The 21,369-nt window shown below is 44.8% G+C and overlaps 1 protein-coding gene across 1 annotated transcript in view; it reads right to left on the bottom strand.

The window, feature by feature from the left end:
• CREB3L1 (cAMP responsive element binding protein 3 like 1) overlaps window positions 1–21,369 on the bottom strand; it is an 83,318-nt gene that overhangs the window by 10,152 nt on the left and 51,797 nt on the right. Inside the window, exons 3-7 of the mRNA XM_035115505.3 lie at window positions 15,733–15,893; window positions 12,564–12,642; window positions 8,483–8,640; window positions 6,954–7,103; window positions 2,446–2,504 (exon numbers count right to left, since the gene is read on the bottom strand). Coding sequence (XP_034971396.2) covers window positions 2,446–2,504; window positions 6,954–7,103; window positions 8,483–8,640; window positions 12,564–12,642; window positions 15,733–15,893 — 607 coding nt within the window. The remainder of the gene's footprint in view (window positions 1–2,445; window positions 2,505–6,953; window positions 7,104–8,482; window positions 8,641–12,563; window positions 12,643–15,732; window positions 15,894–21,369) is intronic.

Raw genomic sequence — 21,369 nt, 5'->3', positions numbered from 1 at the left:
GTAGCAAGGAAGCTCCAGCAGTCCCCAAACTGTTAGAGTGGGGGGGGGGGACTTTAACTCTTTCTGTCCCTATAATGGTCCTGACAAAATAGCTTCTCTGCCATTGCAATCCTACACATGCCTACTCATAAGTAACCCCCCCCCCTTAGGTTCAACAGGATTTACATTCAGCTGCTGCTCTTTGCATTTCAAGAGAAGCTGCACTGGTGCCATTCTGGAGATCCTTGAAATGCAAATAACATATTTGGAGAGGCAATTTTATCAAGACTGTGGCAGAAAGAGAGAGTTAACCTTCCCTTCCCACTCCAGTCCCAAGGCTGCTCAGAATTCCCCTCAGATGCTATTTGCATAACAAGAAACACTCATTTTTACTCTTGGAGGGAACTGATTTCCTAGATCCATTTCAATTGGTGTTTTAGGCCCGGGTTTCGGTACAGAAACTACTTCAGTTGCCCTGTGTGATTAGCTCTGTTGGGAGAGAGATGAGAAACATGTCCCTGTTAATTCCCCTTGACTTCTCAGCAGCTTTTGATACCATCAATCATGGTATCCTTCTGGGGTGGCTGTCTGGGTTCGGGGTGGGCAGCACTGCTTTGCAGTGGTTCCAGTCCTACTTGAATGGTCATTTCCAGAGGGTGATGCTTGGGGAGTGCTATCTGGCCCCATGGAGCCTTCATGGTGGGGTTCCTCAGGGTTGGATTTTATCTCCTATGCTGTTTAATATCTACATGAAACCGCTGAGTGCGGTCATCCAGAATTTTGGAGTACGTTGTCAGCAATATGCTGATGTCACACAGCTCTACTTCTCCTTTTACATTTGCAGGGGTGGCAGTGCTGAACCATTGTCTTGCGTTGGTTATGGACTGGATTAGAGCCAATCCAGATAAGATTTAGGCATTATTAGTGGGTGGTTCCCTAGAAAAGATGAATGGAAGGTGGTCTGCTCTTGATAAGATTGCACTCCCTCTGAAAGAACAGGTACTTCTTCCGAGTCCACTGCTGTTGCTTGAGGCTCAGGTGGCCTCAGTGACATGTAATGCCTTCCCATCAGCTTCAGCTGGTGGCTCAGCTGCACCCATATCTGAGCAGGGGTAGCCTAACATCTGCCTATGCTCTGGTAACCTAGATTACTGCAATACGTTGTACTTGGGGCTGCCTCTGAAGACGGTTCCGAAACTTCAGCTGGTGTAGAATTTAGTTGCCAGGTTGCTCACAAGGGCAAGACAGTTTGAGCATATTGAGTTTTCATATTCTGAAGAGCAAAAAAAAGAGGACACATTTGCCTACTTTTAACTATGAATCGCTTGGACAACTCTCATTTTACAAACCCATGAAAATGAGGATGTGTCCTGGAAAAAGAGGACATATGGCTACCCTTAAACCAATGCTGCAGCTGAAAACGTAGAAATCAGGGCTGAATAAGCCCTGTTTGTAGGAAGTATAATTTTATATTTTCTTATTCAGATTTATATGCCACCCTTCAATTGGGGGGGGGGATCCAGTGCCATTCACAAAAGTACAACAAAATGCAACAGGAAATACTGTAAAGCTATTAAACAACCATTAATCGCAACATCAAGGTGTATTCCTGCTCTTCTTACATTGTGCCCATTGTGCAGAATATGCTGCAAGAAACTCTTGTTATCTCCCATATAGCATTTTTCTATGTACAAAGTTCTTTACAATTCTAACTGCATTTACCTTCACTATGGAACAGAGAAGTTGGTTAGGCTAAGTAGATGGTGACTGACCCAAAGTCATCCAATAAGCTTCATGGATGCTTATTGTAACAAAAGCTACCGCCTCATTCACTGATCCATGCTTCTCCCTCCCACTCCCTTTTTCAAGGATGAGGATCAGTGAGATGGTGGTACCTGGCTATCCATGAAGAATAGCACATTTGTTATTGAATTCAAGGACACAGATTCAAGGACATCTCACCCAGCAGCAAATTCCTTTCATGGGAACAGGAACTAAGGAATTTGTGCTATAACAACTCTGGTTTCTCCTTCCATCTTTATTAAACTATTTGCAGTGCTTGGGAAAGCACACTGAAAGCTCAAGGGGTTTTGAACAGGCTGCTGGAGAACAATCTTTCTCCCTTGGCATTCGAGTTTAATTTACATAATTGTTATATGGTGAAACATTTGATTTAAGTGATATCGTTAAGCACATATCGTTTCATACATTTATTTATTAGATGTGCATCTTACTCTCTGGGTAGCTGGTGGACTTCTTGAATCATTACATTCAAGACTTTGACAACAGCACGATTCTTTCCTAAAGCAGGGACGCATTAGGGAAGAGACTTAAGAGAATGTGCCACTTCTGCAAGAGGGTCACGCTGCTCCAGTAATTCTCATGATGCAGCCAAGTACAAAAGAAACTACTGATCTTACAAATCTAGAGTTAATGTAGCATGGAAGCTCAGAGAGAAGAACATACTTTTTCTCCAGACACTCCACATATTCTTTCTTCTTCCTGCGGCTCTCCTGTGCAGAAATCTAAGGAATGAGGAATGCCAACGTTAGAAATGCGAATGTAAGCTCCTGAAGAACAGTTCCCATATAGTAACTCTCCAGCCTGGCACCCTCTGGGTGTTTTGGACTACAACTCCCATCAGCCCCAGCCAGCATGACCAATGGTCAAAGATGATGGGAGGTCCAAAACAGCTAATATAATAATTATAATTATAATTTATTATTTATACCCTGCCCATCTGGCTGGGTTTCCCCAGTCACTCTGGGCGGCTCTCAATCGAATATTAAAAACACAATACCATAGCTGTCAAGTTCTCCCTTTCTTTAAGGGAAATTCCCTTATGCTGAATAGGCCTCTTCGCGAGAAAAGGGAAAACTTGACAGCGATGCACAATACAGCATTAAAAATTAAAAACGTTCAATAATAATAATTTATCTAGGGAGTATGTGAGTAGGGAAAGCTGTTCTAAGGGGTCAAAGTCAAACTAAATGTGATGTGAATAGCATCACCCACATTTCGTTTTGTTTTTTTAGAATTTAAAAGCAGCCACAGAGAAGCCAAATTTGGATCAGGGTCCCAGCACTTGGGGGAGTTAATCCTTTCTACCCCACATCAAGGCGCTGTTCCCTTTGCTGAACAAAACCCTCAATGGTTACCATTGGTGACATTTTTCCATCTTCGCCACATTAAGCAGTCGGTCCCCTACCTTTCTCAACCTGATCTGACCACAGTGATCCATGCAATGGTCACCTCTAGGCTTGATTATTGTAACTCGCTCTACGCGGGGCTGCCCTTGAAACTGACCCAGAAACTCCAGCGGGTGCAGAATGCTGTGGCGAGGCTCCTTACGGGGTCCCGGCCGCGGGATCACATTCATCTAGTGCTTTACCAACAGCACTGGCTCCCGGTGCAGTACAGGATCAGGTTTAAGGTGCTGGTTTTGACCTTTAAAGCCTTATGCGGCTTAGGACCCTCGTACCTACGGGACCGCCTCTCCCGGTATGACCCACAGAGGACATTAAGATCCACAAATAATAACATACTGGAGATCCCGAGTCACAAGGTGGTTAGGCTGGCCTCAACCAGGACCAGGGCCTTCTCAGTACTGGCCCCGACCTGGTGGAATGCTCTGTCCCAGGAGACTAGGGCCCTGCAGGATTTGTCATCTTTTTGTAGGGCCTGCAAGACAGAGCTGTTCCGTTTGGCCTTTGGACTGACGCAGTCTGACCCCACGGTTACCCTCCCCTAAGGTTTTATCTCATAATGGTTTTATTTTATTTGTAGATTTTGAATTTTAACATTGTATTAATCTGCATTTTAACTGAATTGTTTCTTTTATACTTGTGCTGATATTATCTGTTGTTAGTCGCCCTGACTGGGAAGGGCGGGGTATAAATAAACCTACCATTCAAATTATAGACTGGTCATTTCTTCGTCAGAGGGCAAACGGGCAAATTTAGCAGGGGATCAACCCCCCCCCTGTAGATTTTCTGTGTCATATCTTTTAAGATATCTTTATTGTCATTGTCCCCTTGCGGGAACAGCGAAATTACTCAGTTGCTACATCCACTCAGATAAAGCATTCCACATAATCCAAAATAACAAAATCTAATTAAAAACAGTAAATATATTACAAAATTACAAGTAAAATAAGATGACTTCAAAGTCCAGGCTTTCCATTTAAGGCCAAAATCGCTCTAGAGAAGAAACTGTTCCTGAGACGGCTTGTTCTTGCCTGCATTGTTCTATATCTCCGTCCCGATGGCAGGAGCTCAAAGAAATGGTGACCAGGGTGCGTTGGATCTCTTGAAATGTCTAGTGCTTTTCTATGGCACCTGGTGGTGTAGATTTGTTCTAAGGTGGAGAGTGAGCAGCCAATAATGCTCTCTGCTGTTTTAATAATTCTACACAGCCTTGCTCTATTCTGAGAAGTACAGCTTCCGTACCACACACATCAACCGTACGTGAGCACGCTCTGTATGGCACAGTGATAGAAGGCAAGCAGCATCTTTTGTGGAAGATGGTTTTTCCTTAAAGTTCTCAAAAAATACAGTCTCTGCTGTGCCTTCTTCACAAGCCCCCTTGTATTAACACTCCAGGACAGATCCTCCTGTAACTCAATGCCTAGAAATCTAAACGTTGTTACCCTCTCCACACAAATTCCGTCAATCAAAAGTGGCTGGACCTTGTTCCTCTGTCTCCTAAAGTCCATCACAAGCTCCTTTGTTTTCTTTGTATTTATGCCGCTCCACCTCATCTCTATAGTCCGTTTCACCCTCCTTATCAGAGATGAGCCCGATCACAGTTGTGTCACCTGCAAATTTGACAACCCTATTTCTAGGGTGGGTAGCGACACAATCATACGTATAAAGAGTCCTGTCACTACATAACTCCCCAGAGCGCTTTCGCATGTTCTTGCGCCAGCTGAAATGGGAACTGCATGTGAGCTGGGCTTCTGCTTTCTGTGCTCCTTCTGCGGTCATGGGGAGATGCACATGACAACAATTAATTAATTAATATCCTGGTTGTCTATTTTCATAATCAAAATCAGAAGGTCTTCCAAGAAAATATGCATTAAAAAGTATGGTGTGCTCTTAAGGTTTTCTGGGAACAGTTTCTGACATCAAATTCCTGCTCTGTCCAGTTGATCAGCCCTAAATTGGCTGCTGTGTCACAATCTGGGAAGGCCTATAGGCTAGAGGTAGAGTACACACACTTTGCCTGCATAAGGTTCCAGATTCAATCCCCTGTAATAAATAAAATCCTCTGCTTGAGACTCTGGATGGTTGTCCCTAGCAGAGCACAGAGCTAGGTGGGCCAATGATCTGATGGTGTATGCAAAGGATCTTCATGTGTTTGTGGGGCTGAGCTCATGCTTTGCACACCAAAGTTCCCCGACTCAGTTCCTAAAATTTCCAGTTGAAAAATTATGCCTCTATCAGGGCTGGAGATCTCCTGACAGCTTTTTTTAGGTCACCCTAACATCCTGTTGTAAAAACTTACATGTTGCTGAATCAAATATTATGATCAGAATGCAAACCAACTTATAAGCAAGGGCTATGACTTAACTTCTTTGTGGATCAGAATTTCCCAAAGTGGCTGAATCACTTGGGCCCAATGGGCTGTATCTTTGTCTGAGTCACAACAGGTGACTAATGCATACCGTGGGCTCGTAATGTGGGAACTTACATTGAGTGGTGGTCCACAGTTAGTATTTCATATCGTATCAAATATCATAGTATTTCATTTGCTTGCTCATTCACCTTGGTGAGAAACAACTCTTTTTGGGCAATTAGCTGATGAGACTGACCACTCAAGAGGCCCATTATGCTCACAAAGTTACAAGGGAATGAGTAGTATGCTGCAAACAGTTTTGATGGAATGGTGCATTTATACTGATCTTCAAAGCTTTTAAAATATATTAATAAAGGAATATGGGGGGGGGAGAGGGGGGGAAAGAAGGGATGTCTAGTTTTCCAAATTCTCTAGATAGAAGGCCCATATGCTGCCATCACACTAGGCCAAACCATGGCTCAGTGCAAACACATGTCTCCAGGAGAGGAGGTTCTTTCAGTTATACGGGCTGAGTCTTAGTCATGAAAATCATAATATTGGGACAAGAGGACAAATAAACAATAAAGCACGATGACTCCCAGTGCACAGATTGCAGCAGCTTTGCTCCTTCCAGCTTCCTTTGCTGCTGTGCCATGCTGAGATAAGCCATCGTTTGCCTTAGCATGCCATACAAACTCAGGCCTGTGTTTTAGCTCTCACAAAAAAAGCACAAACCATAGGACAAACCTTAGTTACAGCTGTGGTTAGTTTGGAGAGAGCAAAACCATGAGCCTGGGCTTCAACAGCATGGTAGACTAAACTATGGCTTAGCTCAGCATAGTACAGCAGCAGAACGAGTGAAAAAGCTGCCATTTCCTCGTTGGAAGTCTGCTTGCTCATGCGCTCATGCTAAGCCATGGTTCAGCTTAGTGTGATGTGCGAAACGGGCCCTTGTCTTGACTTGCAAAGGGATATATTGTCTCCTGTCCCAATATTATGTTCATCATTAAGGCAAAGACCTTGTAATAGAAACAACTGCATACTGATTCCCCATTTACCTCGGCCTCTATTTCCCTTCCCTTTATCTGCTATTGCGCTTGTGTCAATTTTTAGATTGTAAGCTCAGCAGGGCAGGGCCCTGTCCACCTGAGCAAGAATGAATAGCTAAATAAATCATCCTTCTCATCAATAACTGCGATGTTGGAAATGCCCTTGATGGTTGTTGTTGTTGTTTTTTAAGAACTTCAAGTTCTGGATCTAGAAAGCTTATGGCAGCATTCAAAGCCCTATCACTACACAGATTTAATTTTACCCGGCGAACCTCAGATGAGGCAGCAAGTTAAAGAAGCATGCTCACATTAATCAAACACACACACACACACACTCCTGATTTTTCCCAATTCAGTGGAATTATAGACCTTGTTCTTGATCTTTCGTCTAACTCTTTTCAGTGCTTTCTCCTCTGCTTTGGTGAGAGGCAGCTTGGTTGGGATGGGATAGCCCTCGGCAATCAGGGTACGTTTCTCCTCCTCGGTTAGGAGCAGGGGTCCCGAGGTCCCTTGCAATTTCTGTAAGTGAAAAGGAAAAGCAGGAACATTTTCAGAATTCATATCAACAATCCCGTCCCCAACTTTCCCCTGCAAAATGAAGGGCTTTGCCCCCAAAGTCACTATTGTGCTGCTTCAAATTTGGGGTTGATATACTGCTTTGAGCGGGGTGGGTGGGGAGGTGGGAAGCAGCATTCCTCATTACCACAACCCGAAAGGCCTAACTACAAGTTACATTCATGGCTTCGCACCGTGAAACTCCAAATCTCCAGGCAGTCTGAGAACTGTAAAATCTAAGGCAAAACAAAAACAAAAACAAAAAACCCCATGCATGACAGAGGTCAATGTAAATGCCTCTTGGCTGTCTCCTAGCTCAGACCTGGGTCATGGAGCCTGAGCTTCCACAGACACTGCCTGCCATGGACCAGGATTGGCAGGATAGGCACCAACTGTAACAGATATGTTCTACCTTTTTGACAATATTTTACTCTCTTGCTAACTATGCTCTTTGAAATGTGCATTTTATATTTGACTTCCTTTAGTAATGTTTTCTTTAGAAATGTTTCAGATAAAAAAATTACTGTGTTAAATGTGCATTCTGTAGTTTATACCTCCATTGTAATGTTTTATTTTGAAATCTTTAAGGTAAGATTTTAGTTTCCTGTCAATTATGTTGCTTTGAATGTATACTTTAAGTTTCTTCTGTTTTGTTTAATCCTGTTACGTTTTATTTGACGTTTTAATGTTTAATATTGTAAACCACTTTGCAATTTCCCCCCTTAAAGATATAAAGCGGTATAGAAATGAAATGAATATGAATAATAAGTAAGTGCCTTAAAATAGCTCCTTTGCCAGTAGTTATGAATTATTTCAGCATCACGCTTAGAGATGGGTGAATCTGACAATTTCACTTTCTCATTTTTCCAATCTTAAGTCCATCTTGCCCCATTTCTACATTAGTTTGCAATTTTTTAAAAAACAAAATTTTGCACAAAAATTAATACAAATTTTTGTGTGCATTTAAATGTACTTTTGTCTACTATATGCATTTTGGCAAGCAAATTTTCCTGACTTTTTGCACAATATTTTAACTACTATGCACATTTTTAATATGCATATTTTGTTGGGAGAACTCCCATTGCAAAATTCTGAGGAGTGTGAATTTTGAAGGGCAGCCGCATTTCCATCTGTGCGTTGGTTCAGAAAGTTCAGATTAGGAAAGTTCACACTTAAAATGCAAACCATTTTATTTTCTCCTCCATCCTTGTCACAATCCTGACCTGTCACACATTCCCGTTGTGCGCCTTATGAGGGGGTCACTGCCCAAAGCCACCCTAAACCTGAACTTCGTGCTCCGAGCCTTAAGATTCACGACAGGAGCTTCCCAGCTCTGTGCTTACATGTGGTGCTGTGAGGAGAGGAGAAGAAGAGATTGCTGTGGAGGAGCGTGCAGTAGGGCGGACTGGGCTGGAGGGAGGGAGGGATCTTGGGCTCTGAGATCCGTCACTGTCACTGCCGTGGCTGCTGGGAGGAGTAGGTGGCATCTGCACCAGGTCATCTAATGCGGGAGATACAAAGCAGAGGTTAGCAGACAGTAACAGCACACTGAGGCACGGACAGTGAAGGAGAGAAAGTATTTGATGAGAGAAGAATCGGAACAAAAGAGTGTGAGGCACAGAACAACAAGGCAGTAAGAAAGAGACAACGCATATTAGGAGAATCATAGGAATTATAGATTTGGAAGGGACTGTGAGGGTCATCTTGTTTAACCCCCTGCAATGCATCAATCTTTTGCCCAACGTAGGGTTTGAACCCATGACCCTAAAAAAACAGGGAAGGTTACATGAAGACAACAACACTAAAACATTTCACTGAACACAGATTTTTTTTTAAATGAAGCAGGAATAAATTAAGCTAGGAAGACTGCTTTATGAGCTCTGGCAATAACGGTGTATTAAGGCTCATGAGAGAGGCTTGCGCTAAATCGTGGGGGTGAATATTTTATTATCTCCTATGCAACAGGTCCCAGGTTCAGTTCCTGGCATCACCAGCTAAAAGGATTTCCCATACAAAGACAGACTTCCAGCAAGATCTTGGAGAGCTGCTGTCAGTCAAGTAAACATAAATGGTATAGATGGCTCAGTGCCGTGCCTTAATATAATATGGTGGCCATCATATGAATATTTGGTTTTGACCACATCAAGGTCCTAAATGAGAAATAATTATTTGAGATATGTTGCCTTTTGATATAATATGCAGCTTGGCTCACTTGCTTAATTCATCTGAAGCAAATTGTTCTGTGCACACCATTATGCACAGGGCATGTTGTGATCTGTATTGTGTGGCGCAATTTGACAAGGGGCTGATAGGTGAATATTCCTATCTTTGTGCAGTGGTTTGGACTTGTTTTCATGTGGTACTGTGAGCTCTAGGATTCTATCAATGCAAGCAAACTTTGATTATCTTGAAACAGCAGGAAATGTTTGGTCTGGGGTGCAAGCTTGAGCCACTTGGACTAAGCACCAAAATAACTGGATTCTTAATGATGATTTGTTGTTATTGCCATTCATTCACATTGTTCCATCAGTGATGCACAAGTCAATTCACAAAATTCAGTAAGATGGATATCTGAGTTCAAATCCAGATAAAGGGGGAAATGAATCAAGGAAAGGAGTGGAGGGGGTGGGAAAAACCACTCTTTGTTCTGTAATGGTTGGTTATGTAGAGCATGTGGATGGCTTTCCAGCTCCTCTGAGTAATTGGTTCCACTGCAGAACTGCTCCATTTTGCTGCTCTTAGCATTGCTTGCCAGCCTCAGCTATTTAGCTTTCCTGGCGCCGTTTTTACAAATCTGAGCTGCTCGTCCTTGGTGGCCTGTTTCTCTTCCCATTGCTTATGCATGTCCTTTTTTATTTTCATCTCTGCTGTAAGTATTTTTGTGCTGTCGCAGTGTCTTTTTAAGATGCCTCCCACTGGAATAATTTGTAGCCTTATCAACTCCATCTTTGGGAACTCCCACCCATCCTGGCATTCCCCCCCCCCAATCTCCAGTCATAAAATCTTACCCATTAAAGCCTATTACAACCAGTTTTTCTGAAGCCCAAGGTGAACCCACTCATCTTTAACTTTATATAGGATCATGAATTCCATTGTGTGACAGTCACTTCCCCCCCCCCAAATTCTTTTGGACAAGTTATATTCTTCAATTGCTCCTTTCCTATCATGAGAGTTGTCCCAACAAGTCTTCTGGAACATACTCCCCTTGTATCTTCCACCAGAACCTGGATTTGTTAGATGCTGCCTCTCCTCCTTATTTAATGGACTGCTGGTGGAAGATGCTGAGCTTGCTAAAAGTCACATTTCAAAAGACGCCTGTTTTGCGAGGGTAAATAATGAGCTGAGCATTTAAGAGGGCCTAATATTTTGTGTGAAGCATTGCTTGCTTACTTGAATATGAGTGCTTAGTGCCTAGGGGGAGGATATTACATTTTAGAGCAAATAAATAAATGTGCTCATTTGTTCTGAGCAGACCCCTCTGTGGTGTGCTAATGACTGCCAAGCTGCATTCTTGGTGTCATTACCCATCTGGAAACAAAACTGAGATCCTTTACAGTGATACCAGATACATAAGAACTGGCACCATACAAGGGCGTACCCACCACGGGGCAAGTTAGGGCAGCTGCCCTACTCTAGAAGCAGGGCTGGTGGGCAGAGGCGGAGCACAGCCCGGCGGAGCGCGAGTTCGCCATTCCCGCCGCGCCGCACCGCACCGCACCCTCCCTCCAGCTCCCCGTCGCGCCCTCAGGCAAGGCCAAGCACGGCGGGGAACCAGGGAGCGCGGCGCGGTGGGCGGGAATGCCGAACTCGCGCTCCGCTGGGCTGGGCTCCGCCTCTGCCCACCAGCCCTGCTTCTAGGGAGGGGCACAGCCCGGCGGAGCGCGAGTTCGCCGTTTCCGCCCGCCGCACTGCGCCCTCCCTCCAGCTCCCCGTCGCGCCCTCTGGCAAGGCCAAGCGCGGCGGGGAACCAGAGAGCGCAGCGCAGCGGGCGGGAACGCTGAACTCGCGCTCCGCTCGGCTGGGCTCCGCCTCCGCCCACCAGCCCTGCTTCTAGGGAGGGGCACAGCCCGGCGGAGCGCGAGTTCACCGTTCCCGCCCATTTTGTGGCCCCTCCCCTTCCGTGCCTTGGCCCCTCCCCTTGCCCCCCCCCTAGTTTTGATCCTGGGTACGCCCATGGCACCATACGCTAATATCCTTCTAATGGCTTGCCACTAAATGTCCTATACAAAATGAAACAAAAAAACTTCAAAATGTCTGACTGTAACAGAAGCCCTGCTGGATCAGACCAAAGGCCCCTCTGTTCAGGCATTCCGCTTCTCAGAGTGTTCAACCAGATGCCCATGGGTAGCCCAGAAGAAGGGCTGCTATTCAGAGGCATAGCGACTCTGACCCCAGAGACAGAATACAGAACAGAGCTGGGGAACCTGTTGCCCTCCAGATGTGGTTCGACTCCAGCTCCCACTGACACCAGTAGAAGTTGGAGTCCAACAACATCTGGAGGGCTGAAGGTCCCCCATCCCTGATATAGAATATAGCTATCATGACTTAATAACCATTGCTAGCCTTTGCTGCCATGATTTGCCTAATCCTTTTCTAAAGTCATCGAAGTCAACAGTCTTGTGGTAGCAAATCCCATATGTATGGCGAAGAAGTATTTTCTCTGTTTAGCACCTGTTTAAAACATTTTTGTTTAGGCAAGTTGATTTAGACGTGTATTTCAATCTGCTTTTGCTTACTGTTGATTTCAATTATCCTTTGAATGTTTTAAAACACCTGTTTTTTGCTGTCTTCTACTGATAATTTTAATGTGGCTTTGTAAACCACTTAGAGGTGTTATTTCAATTCAGTAGTATATACATTTCGTTTTTTTAAAAAAAAATAGTTGTTTTGTTTAGCAAAGGGTAGTATACCCTTTCTCTTGGTGGGCTACTCACCCCCAAACAAAAAGCAGCCTGCTGAGAAACAGCATTGGCATCTTGGGTTTCACGGCCAGCTAAAGGTTTTCCCAAGCTCCAGGCACATTGGCATTTGCATTTCACAGGTACACTGTTTTTAGTCAGTGCCATGCGACTATGAGAAAGCCCACTAAGGGAGGCATAGCACTGCTAGTTGGATAAAGCACACAGACACGAGACTCATGAAAGCACTAATACTGTACTCAGAGAACTCAGGTAATTGTGCCCTGTTAACAATTGTTTCTTGCAGTCTCATTAGGTTAGTTAAGCAGCATCAGCGGATTACAAGTGAATCCCACACATCCACAGCCGACATCACTCATAATAACCTTTGTGGGCTGAGGAAGGAGAGAGAGACACTTTAGAAGCTTGTGCTAATGGGTTGGTGGAGGATCCACTCTGCAAAAGATAGTTTTTAAAATAATGAGGCTGGAGGGCTGATGAAAGCGACCTGTAACTATTTTCTTACCTGTTGGTACATTTAGAAATTGGTTCACCTCTCTGGGTTCAGCTTTGATTACAGGTTGGGGCGTCATTTCTATGGGAGCCTGTATGTAAGAATACAGAATGCAACAGTTTGATTTTGCAAAGGCAATTCTTGCATGACTCTACCCTGCAGATTAACAGGCTGCTTTACCATGCAATGTAGACTCACAAGGTGCAAAACATCATACTGCAGCCCATCATTTGCTTCTTATCATTTACTCTGGCCTTTGATAGTTAAGGTTTTTTTTTATGCGGGACACACCTCTTCTGCTGAATGCATATCATTCTGCTCCATTTGAGGTCAGTTTTACAGGTTTTATAATTGCAATGGTTTTAGCCACTTCTGTATTGGATATTTTATTGTTACCTGTCCTGGGACCTTATGATGAGAGGCAGGTAAGAAACCATATGAATGAATGAATGAATGAATGAATGAATGAATGAATGAATGAATAGGTGGGTTCATTCTGAGACGATGCAGCTCTGCACAGGTATGGTGCGATTTCTGACCCCCTTCTGGGTGCCAATGAGGCCTGCACTTCTTTTTCTAATGCTGTAATTCTGTGCCATGGGTAGACACAGAGAGCAGCAGATCCTATGAGTACCACAATGGACGGAAGAAATTCTCAGATGCAGGGATTGGAATTACAGTATTAGACACCGTGGCATTCAGCCCAGGAACCATGAAGGTCAGGCATTGATACTCTGCTCCTTGCACCATCTCAGCCTCTGGTCAGAATAGAAAATGGTGGACAATTTGAGCTGGGATGCAGCTACCACAGACCAGAATTCTCTGGAAAATCATGTGATTCTGAAGGGCCAGTCCCATGCTTGCTGTATGTGTCATGTCCCTCATTCTGCACTGCTTGAGAAGAAGTTAACCCAAAGGCCAGGTCTGGGGAATTTGTGGCCCTACAGATGTTGCTGAACTACAGTTCCCATTATGTCTGACCACCCTGACTGGGACTAATGGGAGGACTCTGCACGAGAGTATCCCTATGGACTTCCAGGCTGGTTCCTTGCCTGCCTGCTGCCTCCTCTGCTTTGGGTGCTTGCCACCTCTCCAGCCATTAGAAGCTGGACTTTTTCAGCAGTTGCGTATTGTACATGAAAAGCCTTTTGAGCTATCATTGAGCTATGGAGCTTTCTAAATGCATGGTAAGAGTGCAGAAGGTGCAGGTCGGTTGGTAGCTAACCTACTCTGAAACAAAACTTATAGTGAATACCAGCATGCCCTGTGACTACGGCCATAATCCTCCTTGTTTTGATGACAATTATTTCTCAGCCCTCCAGTTGCCCTTCTTCTCCATCTTATCAACTTGCATACCAAAAGCCAGCTGCTCAAAGACAAGCAAAAACTTTTTTAAAAAGTTGTCTCCAGGGAAGTCACAATTCAAAACAAGAGTGTTTTGCCAAGCATCATGCAGGTGCGCTGCCAGGGTGCATAGCACAGGTGGCATTCACTTTGTGGACAGAATCATATTTGTCATTACCTCCTCTCTTCTCAAGCTCCTTTAAAAAAATCCATTTAAACTTTTCCTCCACATTCTCTCCCTCTCTTTTGATCTGTTGTAATTTGAGCTGGGAGTATTTGCACAGCCTTTGGAGATAGAGAACAGCCTCTACTGTTCTCTGGGCCTTCTGCAGGACCACTCAACAGCTGGTTCTGATCAAATGAGACTAAGAGTTAACACGAACAGCACTTAGTTCCCAGCTGCACCAATGCAATCCTCTTACCAGCATCCCTTTCCCACCAAAGGCATACACACACACACACACACACACACACACACACACACAACATTAAACAGAGATATTTCACACTGCCTCATACTGTAAACACAGCTCAGGAAGGGAGCTTGGTATGGCTGTCAAATGCACACACACACGCCACATGGATCTGCATTTGCAGGCCCAGGGAGTTCAAGCTGTGTAAACAGAGAAGGAAGTTTGTGTACATGTTTGGCTCGAGTAGCTGGCTTGTTGCATCCAGTTTCCCTTACCCAACATAAGTGGAAGGAAGATAACCCATGCTGGGCTTTACAACAGATCAGGGCGATCACTCACTTTATTCCGGACAACAGGAAGAGCTGCAGGCCAGGGTTGGGGAACCTATGGTTCTCCCGATGGTACTGGACTACAGCTTCTATCATTCCTGACAATTGGCCATGTTGGCTGGGACTGATGGGAATTGGAGTCCAACACCATCTATGGAGCTACAGGTTCCTCACCCCTGTTGTAGGTAATGTAAGAAAAACCTAATGCTGCCTCTGACCTTACAAAGCACCCAGCAGTGACAGTTACAGTCTAACAGGTCCTTTGCCAGCCTGAGGGGCAGTTATCACTATATACGATATCACTATATCACTATACAGTATGTGATATAGTTAGGTACGGTAACTTTAAAATCTAGATTTCATGGTTTCATGGGTGGAGCCTTCTTCAGATGGTGACACGTGTTAACACACTGCTTTCAACCCAGGGTGGGTATGGCTGCCTTCTGGCTCATACTACTGAAAGCAGCTGAGGAATAATTTAAATTTCTATACATTCCTTCATCGGAGGATCATAGGGCATCATCTGGATGGCAGTTTCCTCCCATGACTGATTTAACGCTGCAATGCTAAACCTTGAACAAAAGCAGGAAGGTACCACTAGGAAAGGGTACCAATTGGTGCAGGAGTTTGACTCTATAGATTTATTATTGTTTTAGACTGTATTTTGCCACGGGTCACTTTCATGCAGATCCTAGTAATTCTGGGCCTTCCATATGAAATAACAGCTATCAGCAAGAGCAGGCATCCCCAAATTGCGGCCCTCCAGATGTTTTGGCCTACAACTCCCATGATCCCTAGCTAACAGGACCAGTGGTTGGGGAAGATGGGAATTGTAGTCCAAAACATCTGGAGGGCCGAAGTTTGGGGATGCCTGAGCAAGAGGGTCAGCACTCTGTCCAGACATGCCTTAGGTGTCCTCTGTTCCCTTTTCTCCATTAGTGACTTATTTCAAATCAGTCATAACAAAAATAAGAAATGGCTAGCTTTTATCTTCCACCACATAACAGCCCTTTCTTTTGGAATGAAGGGCTTGCAGGAGGATAAGTTGCACCACAACTTGTTATATTGCAGACAACAATGATGCAGCAAACTCACCTCTTCAGGGACTGGCAACCTTTGCAGTGGGTTCAGGTTCAACATGGGTACTGTATTAGCTGGCGGCTGAGTCTCAGGAAGTTCTGGTGCGATGTTCTGCTCCTGTTTCACCAGGATGGAACACAGCTTGTGCTGGAGGGACCACATCCCATTTTCCAGTTCTGAGAAAAGAACCACATCAAGTTGTACTGTAAGCAATGCGGACACGGAGCAATGGATTCAAACTACAAGAAAGAAGATTCCACCTAAACATTAGAAAGAACTTCCTGACAGTAAGAGCTGTTCAGCAGTGGAATTTGCTACCAAGGTGTGTGGTGGAGTCTCCTTCTTTGGAGGTCTTTAAGCAGAGGCTTGACAGGCATATGTCAAGAATGCTTTGATGGTGTTTCCTGCTTGGCAGGGGGTTGGACTGGATGGCCCTTGTGGTCTCTTCCAACTCTATGATTCTATGATTCAATATAAGGCGTGTGTGTCTCTCTCTCCAATGCCTTCTAATTAATACACAGGAAATGTTGCAGTAGGTGGGAAACCCAGTAATCCCAGCAATAAGCTCTGCTGTTTCAGAAGGCAACACTAAAGCCCATCTGCACTATACATTTAAAGCAGTTTCATACCATTTTAAACAGCCAAAGCATTGTGGAAACCAGAGTTTGTTAAGGGTGCAGAAAATTATTAGGGAACAGCTATTCCTCTCACACAGCTACAATTTCTAGAGTTCCCTGGGAAGAAGGATTGATTGTTAAACCACTCTGGGAACTGTAGCCTCTTACTGATGATGCATGGTATTGTCTGCAAAATGTTATTCCACAATAAATGTGTCTTAAAGACACATTTGGTCTCTGTGTTGCTTTTGCTACAGCTGGTTAAACAGGGCTACTCTTCTGAAACTTGCAAAATTAATGTTTGCAGAATTGTGGTGGCTACACTCGCCTCACCCCTCATCGCCTCAATTCAATTTGACACTGCTATTTGGTCAGACGCCAGGTGAAATATTTTATATTTGTGGATCCATTGTTGCTCCAAACAACTTATCAGGCATACCATTGTAGAGTCAGATTTCTAGTTTTAGCTGAACACGGTAGAAAACTCAACACATCAAGAGCAAAATGTTTTTAAAAGTAAATTCCTCTAGTACTGTTTTTATTTTTGACAAAACAGCTCAAAACAGAACTTGTCAAAATGGACCCTTCCTTACCAAGTGTTCTCTTGTAGTCTTCCCAACAGCTGTTATTTGCAGTAAACAGATTAAAGGTAAAGGTAAAGGGTCCAGTTGCGGACGACTTTGGGGTTGCGGCGCTCATCTCACTTTACTGTCTGGTCATGTGGCCAGCATGACTAAGCCGCTTCTGGCGAACCAGAGTAGCACACAGAAATGCCGTTTACCTTCCCACCGGAGGGGTACTTATTTATCTACTAGCACTTTGATATGCTTTCGAACTGCTAGGTTGACAAGAGCTGGGACCAAGCAACGGCATCTCACCTTGTCGCAGGGATTCAAACTGCCAACCTTCCGATCGGCAAGCCCAAGAGGCTCAGTGGTTTAACCCACAGCACCACCCATGTCCCAGGAAACAGATTAGTATGCTGCTAATTCCAGGCAGAAACAAGCACATGAATATTACATACAAACTACATGGAAGCTTTTCAGTGCTAGGAACAAGAATGAAAAGGAAATTTTCTTCCGGAAATAGCTCCTGCTTGAAACCCAGGAAGACCTCTGCCAGTCAGTGTGTAGACCATAATTAGCTGGACCAATGGTCTGGTTTTGTATAAGGCAGCTTCCTATGTTCTTCCTGAAAAGGTCTGCAGGTGCTCCCATTGCAAATTGCTGGAAGCACTTATCTGCTTCTTGTCTGCTGCATTCATTTATTCAGCAGTAACTGCACCTGCACTGGCTTCTGAAATATGTGTGTTAGTAAAGTGACCACAAAGGTTCCTTTAAGAAAAAAAGCAAATACAGTACTGTAACAATGCTTAATCTCATGTTGTATCTACAGCAGCAACATGAACACATCCAGCAACATTTACTATTATGGTTGTTCTACAGCAGGCATGTCAAACCTGCGGCCCTCCAGATGTTTTGGACTACAATTCCCATCTTCCCCAACCACTGGTCCTGCTAGCTAGGGATCATGGGAGTTGTAGGCCAAAACATCTGGAGGGCCGCAGGTTTGACATGCCTGTTCTACAGTATTGGGAATGGAAGAGAGGCGACAAACTAGCATTTTGTGTATGGAAAAACAAGAGAAGAGTTAGTTTAGCTACAGTTTAGGCTTGGTCACAAGTTATCCTGCAATATGTTATTATACTGTTACTTAAACTTTCACTAAATAATAGCAGGCTTGGATCTCAATGGTGTCTTACATACCGTGTTTCTCCAAAAATAAGACACTGTCTTATATTTATTTTTCCTCAAAAAAACCACACTATGGCTTATTTTCAGGGGGTGTCTTTTTCCCCCTCCTCCTGCCGCGGCCTGCATTGCTGCTGCGCCTATCACTATGTCTTATTTTAAGGGTATGGCTTATATTCCTTGAATACTTAAAAATCCTGCTATGGCTTATTTTATGGCTACGGCTTATTTTTTGGAGAAACAGGGTATATTAACCATGAGGTTCCAAGAATATACATGTCCTAGGGTAGAGAGTAGAAGGCATTTACAGCAGAGAAATGAAGCAATGCACCCACTCCTCCTTCACCACGGTCTGCTCTAAATTCGTCTTCTAAAGTGGTTCTTAATTAAAGCAAACAAACTGCACCAGGGCTCAATTAACTTAATGTATTTATTTATAACCCAGTTTTTCAGTTGAAAAGACTGTCAGGGCACTTTACAGATTTTTTTGATTTTTTTTTTTAGACAATCCTTGCCCTCAGCCTCATGGGCGTACCCAGGATCAAAACTAGGGGGGGGCAAGGGGAGGGGCCAAGGCACGGAAGGGGAGGGGCCACAAAGTGGGCGGGAACGGCAAACTCGCGCTCCGCCGGGCTGTGCCCCTCCCTAGAAGCAGGGCTGGTGGGCCGAGGCGGAGCCCAGCCCAGCGGAGCGCGAGTTCAGCGTTCCCGCCCGCCGCGCCGCGCTCTCTGGTTCCCCGCCGCGCTTGGCCTTGCCAGAGGGCGCGACGGGGAGCTGGAGGGAGGGCACAGCGCGGCGGGTGGGAACGGCGAACTCGCGCTCCGCCAGGCTGTGCCCCTCCCTAGAAGCAGGGCTGGTGGGCGGAGGCGGAGCCCAGCCCAGCGGAGCGCGAGTTCGGCGTTCCCGCCCACCGCGCTGTGCTCCCTGGTTCCCCGCTGCGCTTGGCCTTGCCTGAGGGCGCGCCGGGGAGCTGGAGGGACGGTGCGGCGCGGCGGGAATGGCGAACTCACGCTTCGCCGGGCTGTGCTCCGCCTCTGCCCACCAGCCCTGCTTCTAGAGTAGGGCAGCTGCCCTAACTTGCCCCGTGGTGGGTACGCCCTTGCTCAGCCTCACAATCTCATGGCACAAAGGGGGGAAGAGAGAGGAAGAAAAAAGCAAACTCAGGCACCAGTTCTTAAAATTACTCAGTTTGCATACCAAAAACCAGCTGGGGTGGACACAGTGTGTGGAGAGGAGGAGCCAAAAAAAGTCTCTCAGCAGGGGCAAAGCAATGGCTCAACTCCGAACCCTGGAGCCTAATGTGTTTGTATGTAAAGATGTGCAGGAAGTACAGTCAATTCCTGTACTTCTTACCTATTGATGATCCTGGGGATTGAATCAAGAACCTTTTGAACCGAGGCTTGGACTACCCTCATGGGCTATCTGGGGCAGGTTGCCATGAATGAGACCATTTTAGAATCATAGAATTGTAGAGTTGGAAGGGACTACAATGGTCATCTTGCCCTATCAGCTGCAATGCAGGAATCTTCTGCCCAATGTGGGGCTCAAACATATAACCCTAATATTAAGAGTCTCATGCTCTACCAACTGAGCTATCCCAGGAGAAGGATAGCATTATATGCTTATTGCTCAAAAGCTCTCCAGGCATAGAAGGAAAAAAGGGTGTGCATGCAAAATAAGAAGGTGTTGTGATCTATCCGGATAGGCCAGGCCTAGTATAAGTATTGCCTGTAACAGTGGGGAGGGGTATATTGAAAATGAGCACAAATTGTCACGTACACACACTGCTTCCCTTCCCTTGCTCACTTATTTATCCACATAGTAAATGCTGTTAAATGGAGTTGGACAGTTGCATTTACTCTGTAATAAGTACTGCCAGATCCATTGTGGAATTAAATTTACTTATTGCTAGTTTGGTGTTTGTTTGTTTGTTTTAAAGCAGACAGTAAATTGGTTAGTTTACTTCTTTAACAAAATAGCAAAACCCTGCTTCAGAAAGCAGTACAGCCAGACAGTACTTTGAGTACAACTCAGTTGAATACCGCTTATTAAGCCAAAATAGATATTTAAATAGTCTTTGCATGCGGGCGGGCGGGGGGGGGGAGATTAATGCACAAACAGGGCAGACTTATGAATAAGCACAGGCAAAACTGACATGGATCAGAAACAGACTAATTTGTCCATCCCCAGATGGCTGCACCCTGCTGTGCTAGGAGCGCCAAGAGAACTGGCTTGAGCAATCTCCCCTGGACACTCCACATGTAGTCAGATACTTGGAATGTGTGTGTGGTAAACACTAGGGACTCGTAATCTAAAGATATTTGGGGGGAGGACCCATTGATTCCCCAGAGCTGTGCAAGGGTACTGGAGATGAGTAGTCAGGGAAAGCTATTAACTGTACTGTCTTCTTTTCTCATCTGAAGTGTGCATGCACATGAAAGCTCATACCAATGACAAACTTAGTTGGTCTCTAAGGTGCTACTGGAAGTAATATTTTTATTTTGTTTTGATGCTTGCTGCAGCATGCAAAGAAACTTATAGTGCTCCATACTACAGAACTGTTCCACTGTTCCTCAGTGCCATAGTCTCCCACCTTTGCTATGAAGAAATGCACTTCAGAATGAAGAACTGTAGCAGAACCCAGAAGCAGCTAGCGTACCCAACCGCCCCGTCCCTAACATTTGGCAGAACAAGACTGCCGCCTCAGGCAGCTGATTCTGGGTGTCATGTAAGGGCAGCCAGTTGTTAGTTAATTTCATCTGCACTGTTAGGGAGACACACTTGCAAGATGTTCTGTCTCAGCTGCCAAAATAAATCGGGTACTATACACCTTGATTTGAGAGGGGGGAACATTTGCTGTTCCTCCTCAGGCAGCAAAATGCCTTGGGTTAGCCTTGTGCACATGGCTTCTGCTAAGACACAAGATTATTAGCCATCCTGTTTTACTGATGTTCTCCATCTTGAGTAGGAGAGGTTTGTTCTGAGCATAAGCCCATAGAGGAAGCTCACAACATGCTGCATTATGTATGAAAATATTGCAATTCCCAAAATGTACATCTTGTAGATCGGGGAGGTCCTAGGAGCGTACCACTGGAGAGTACCTTATCTTCCCAAGCATGCTGGCATACACTCCCTCACACACAGTGAAAAGTGGTACAAACCCACAGACAAGGTTTGGCATGCGGCAAGCTCTTTCTCTAGATCAGCCCTGATCATTCCATTTTAAAAGATCTACGGACGAAGGGTGGTATACAAATTTAATAAATAATAAAAACAAAACTAAA

The sequence above is a fragment of the Zootoca vivipara genome, chromosome 1 (assembly GCF_965207765.1).
Source record: "Zootoca vivipara chromosome 1, rZooViv2.hap1.1, whole genome shotgun sequence".
NCBI classification, from domain to species: Eukaryota; Metazoa; Chordata; class Lepidosauria; order Squamata; family Lacertidae; genus Zootoca; species Zootoca vivipara.
Note: the sequence above shows the minus strand (reverse complement) of the source record. Positions and strands in the feature narration are given on the sequence as shown.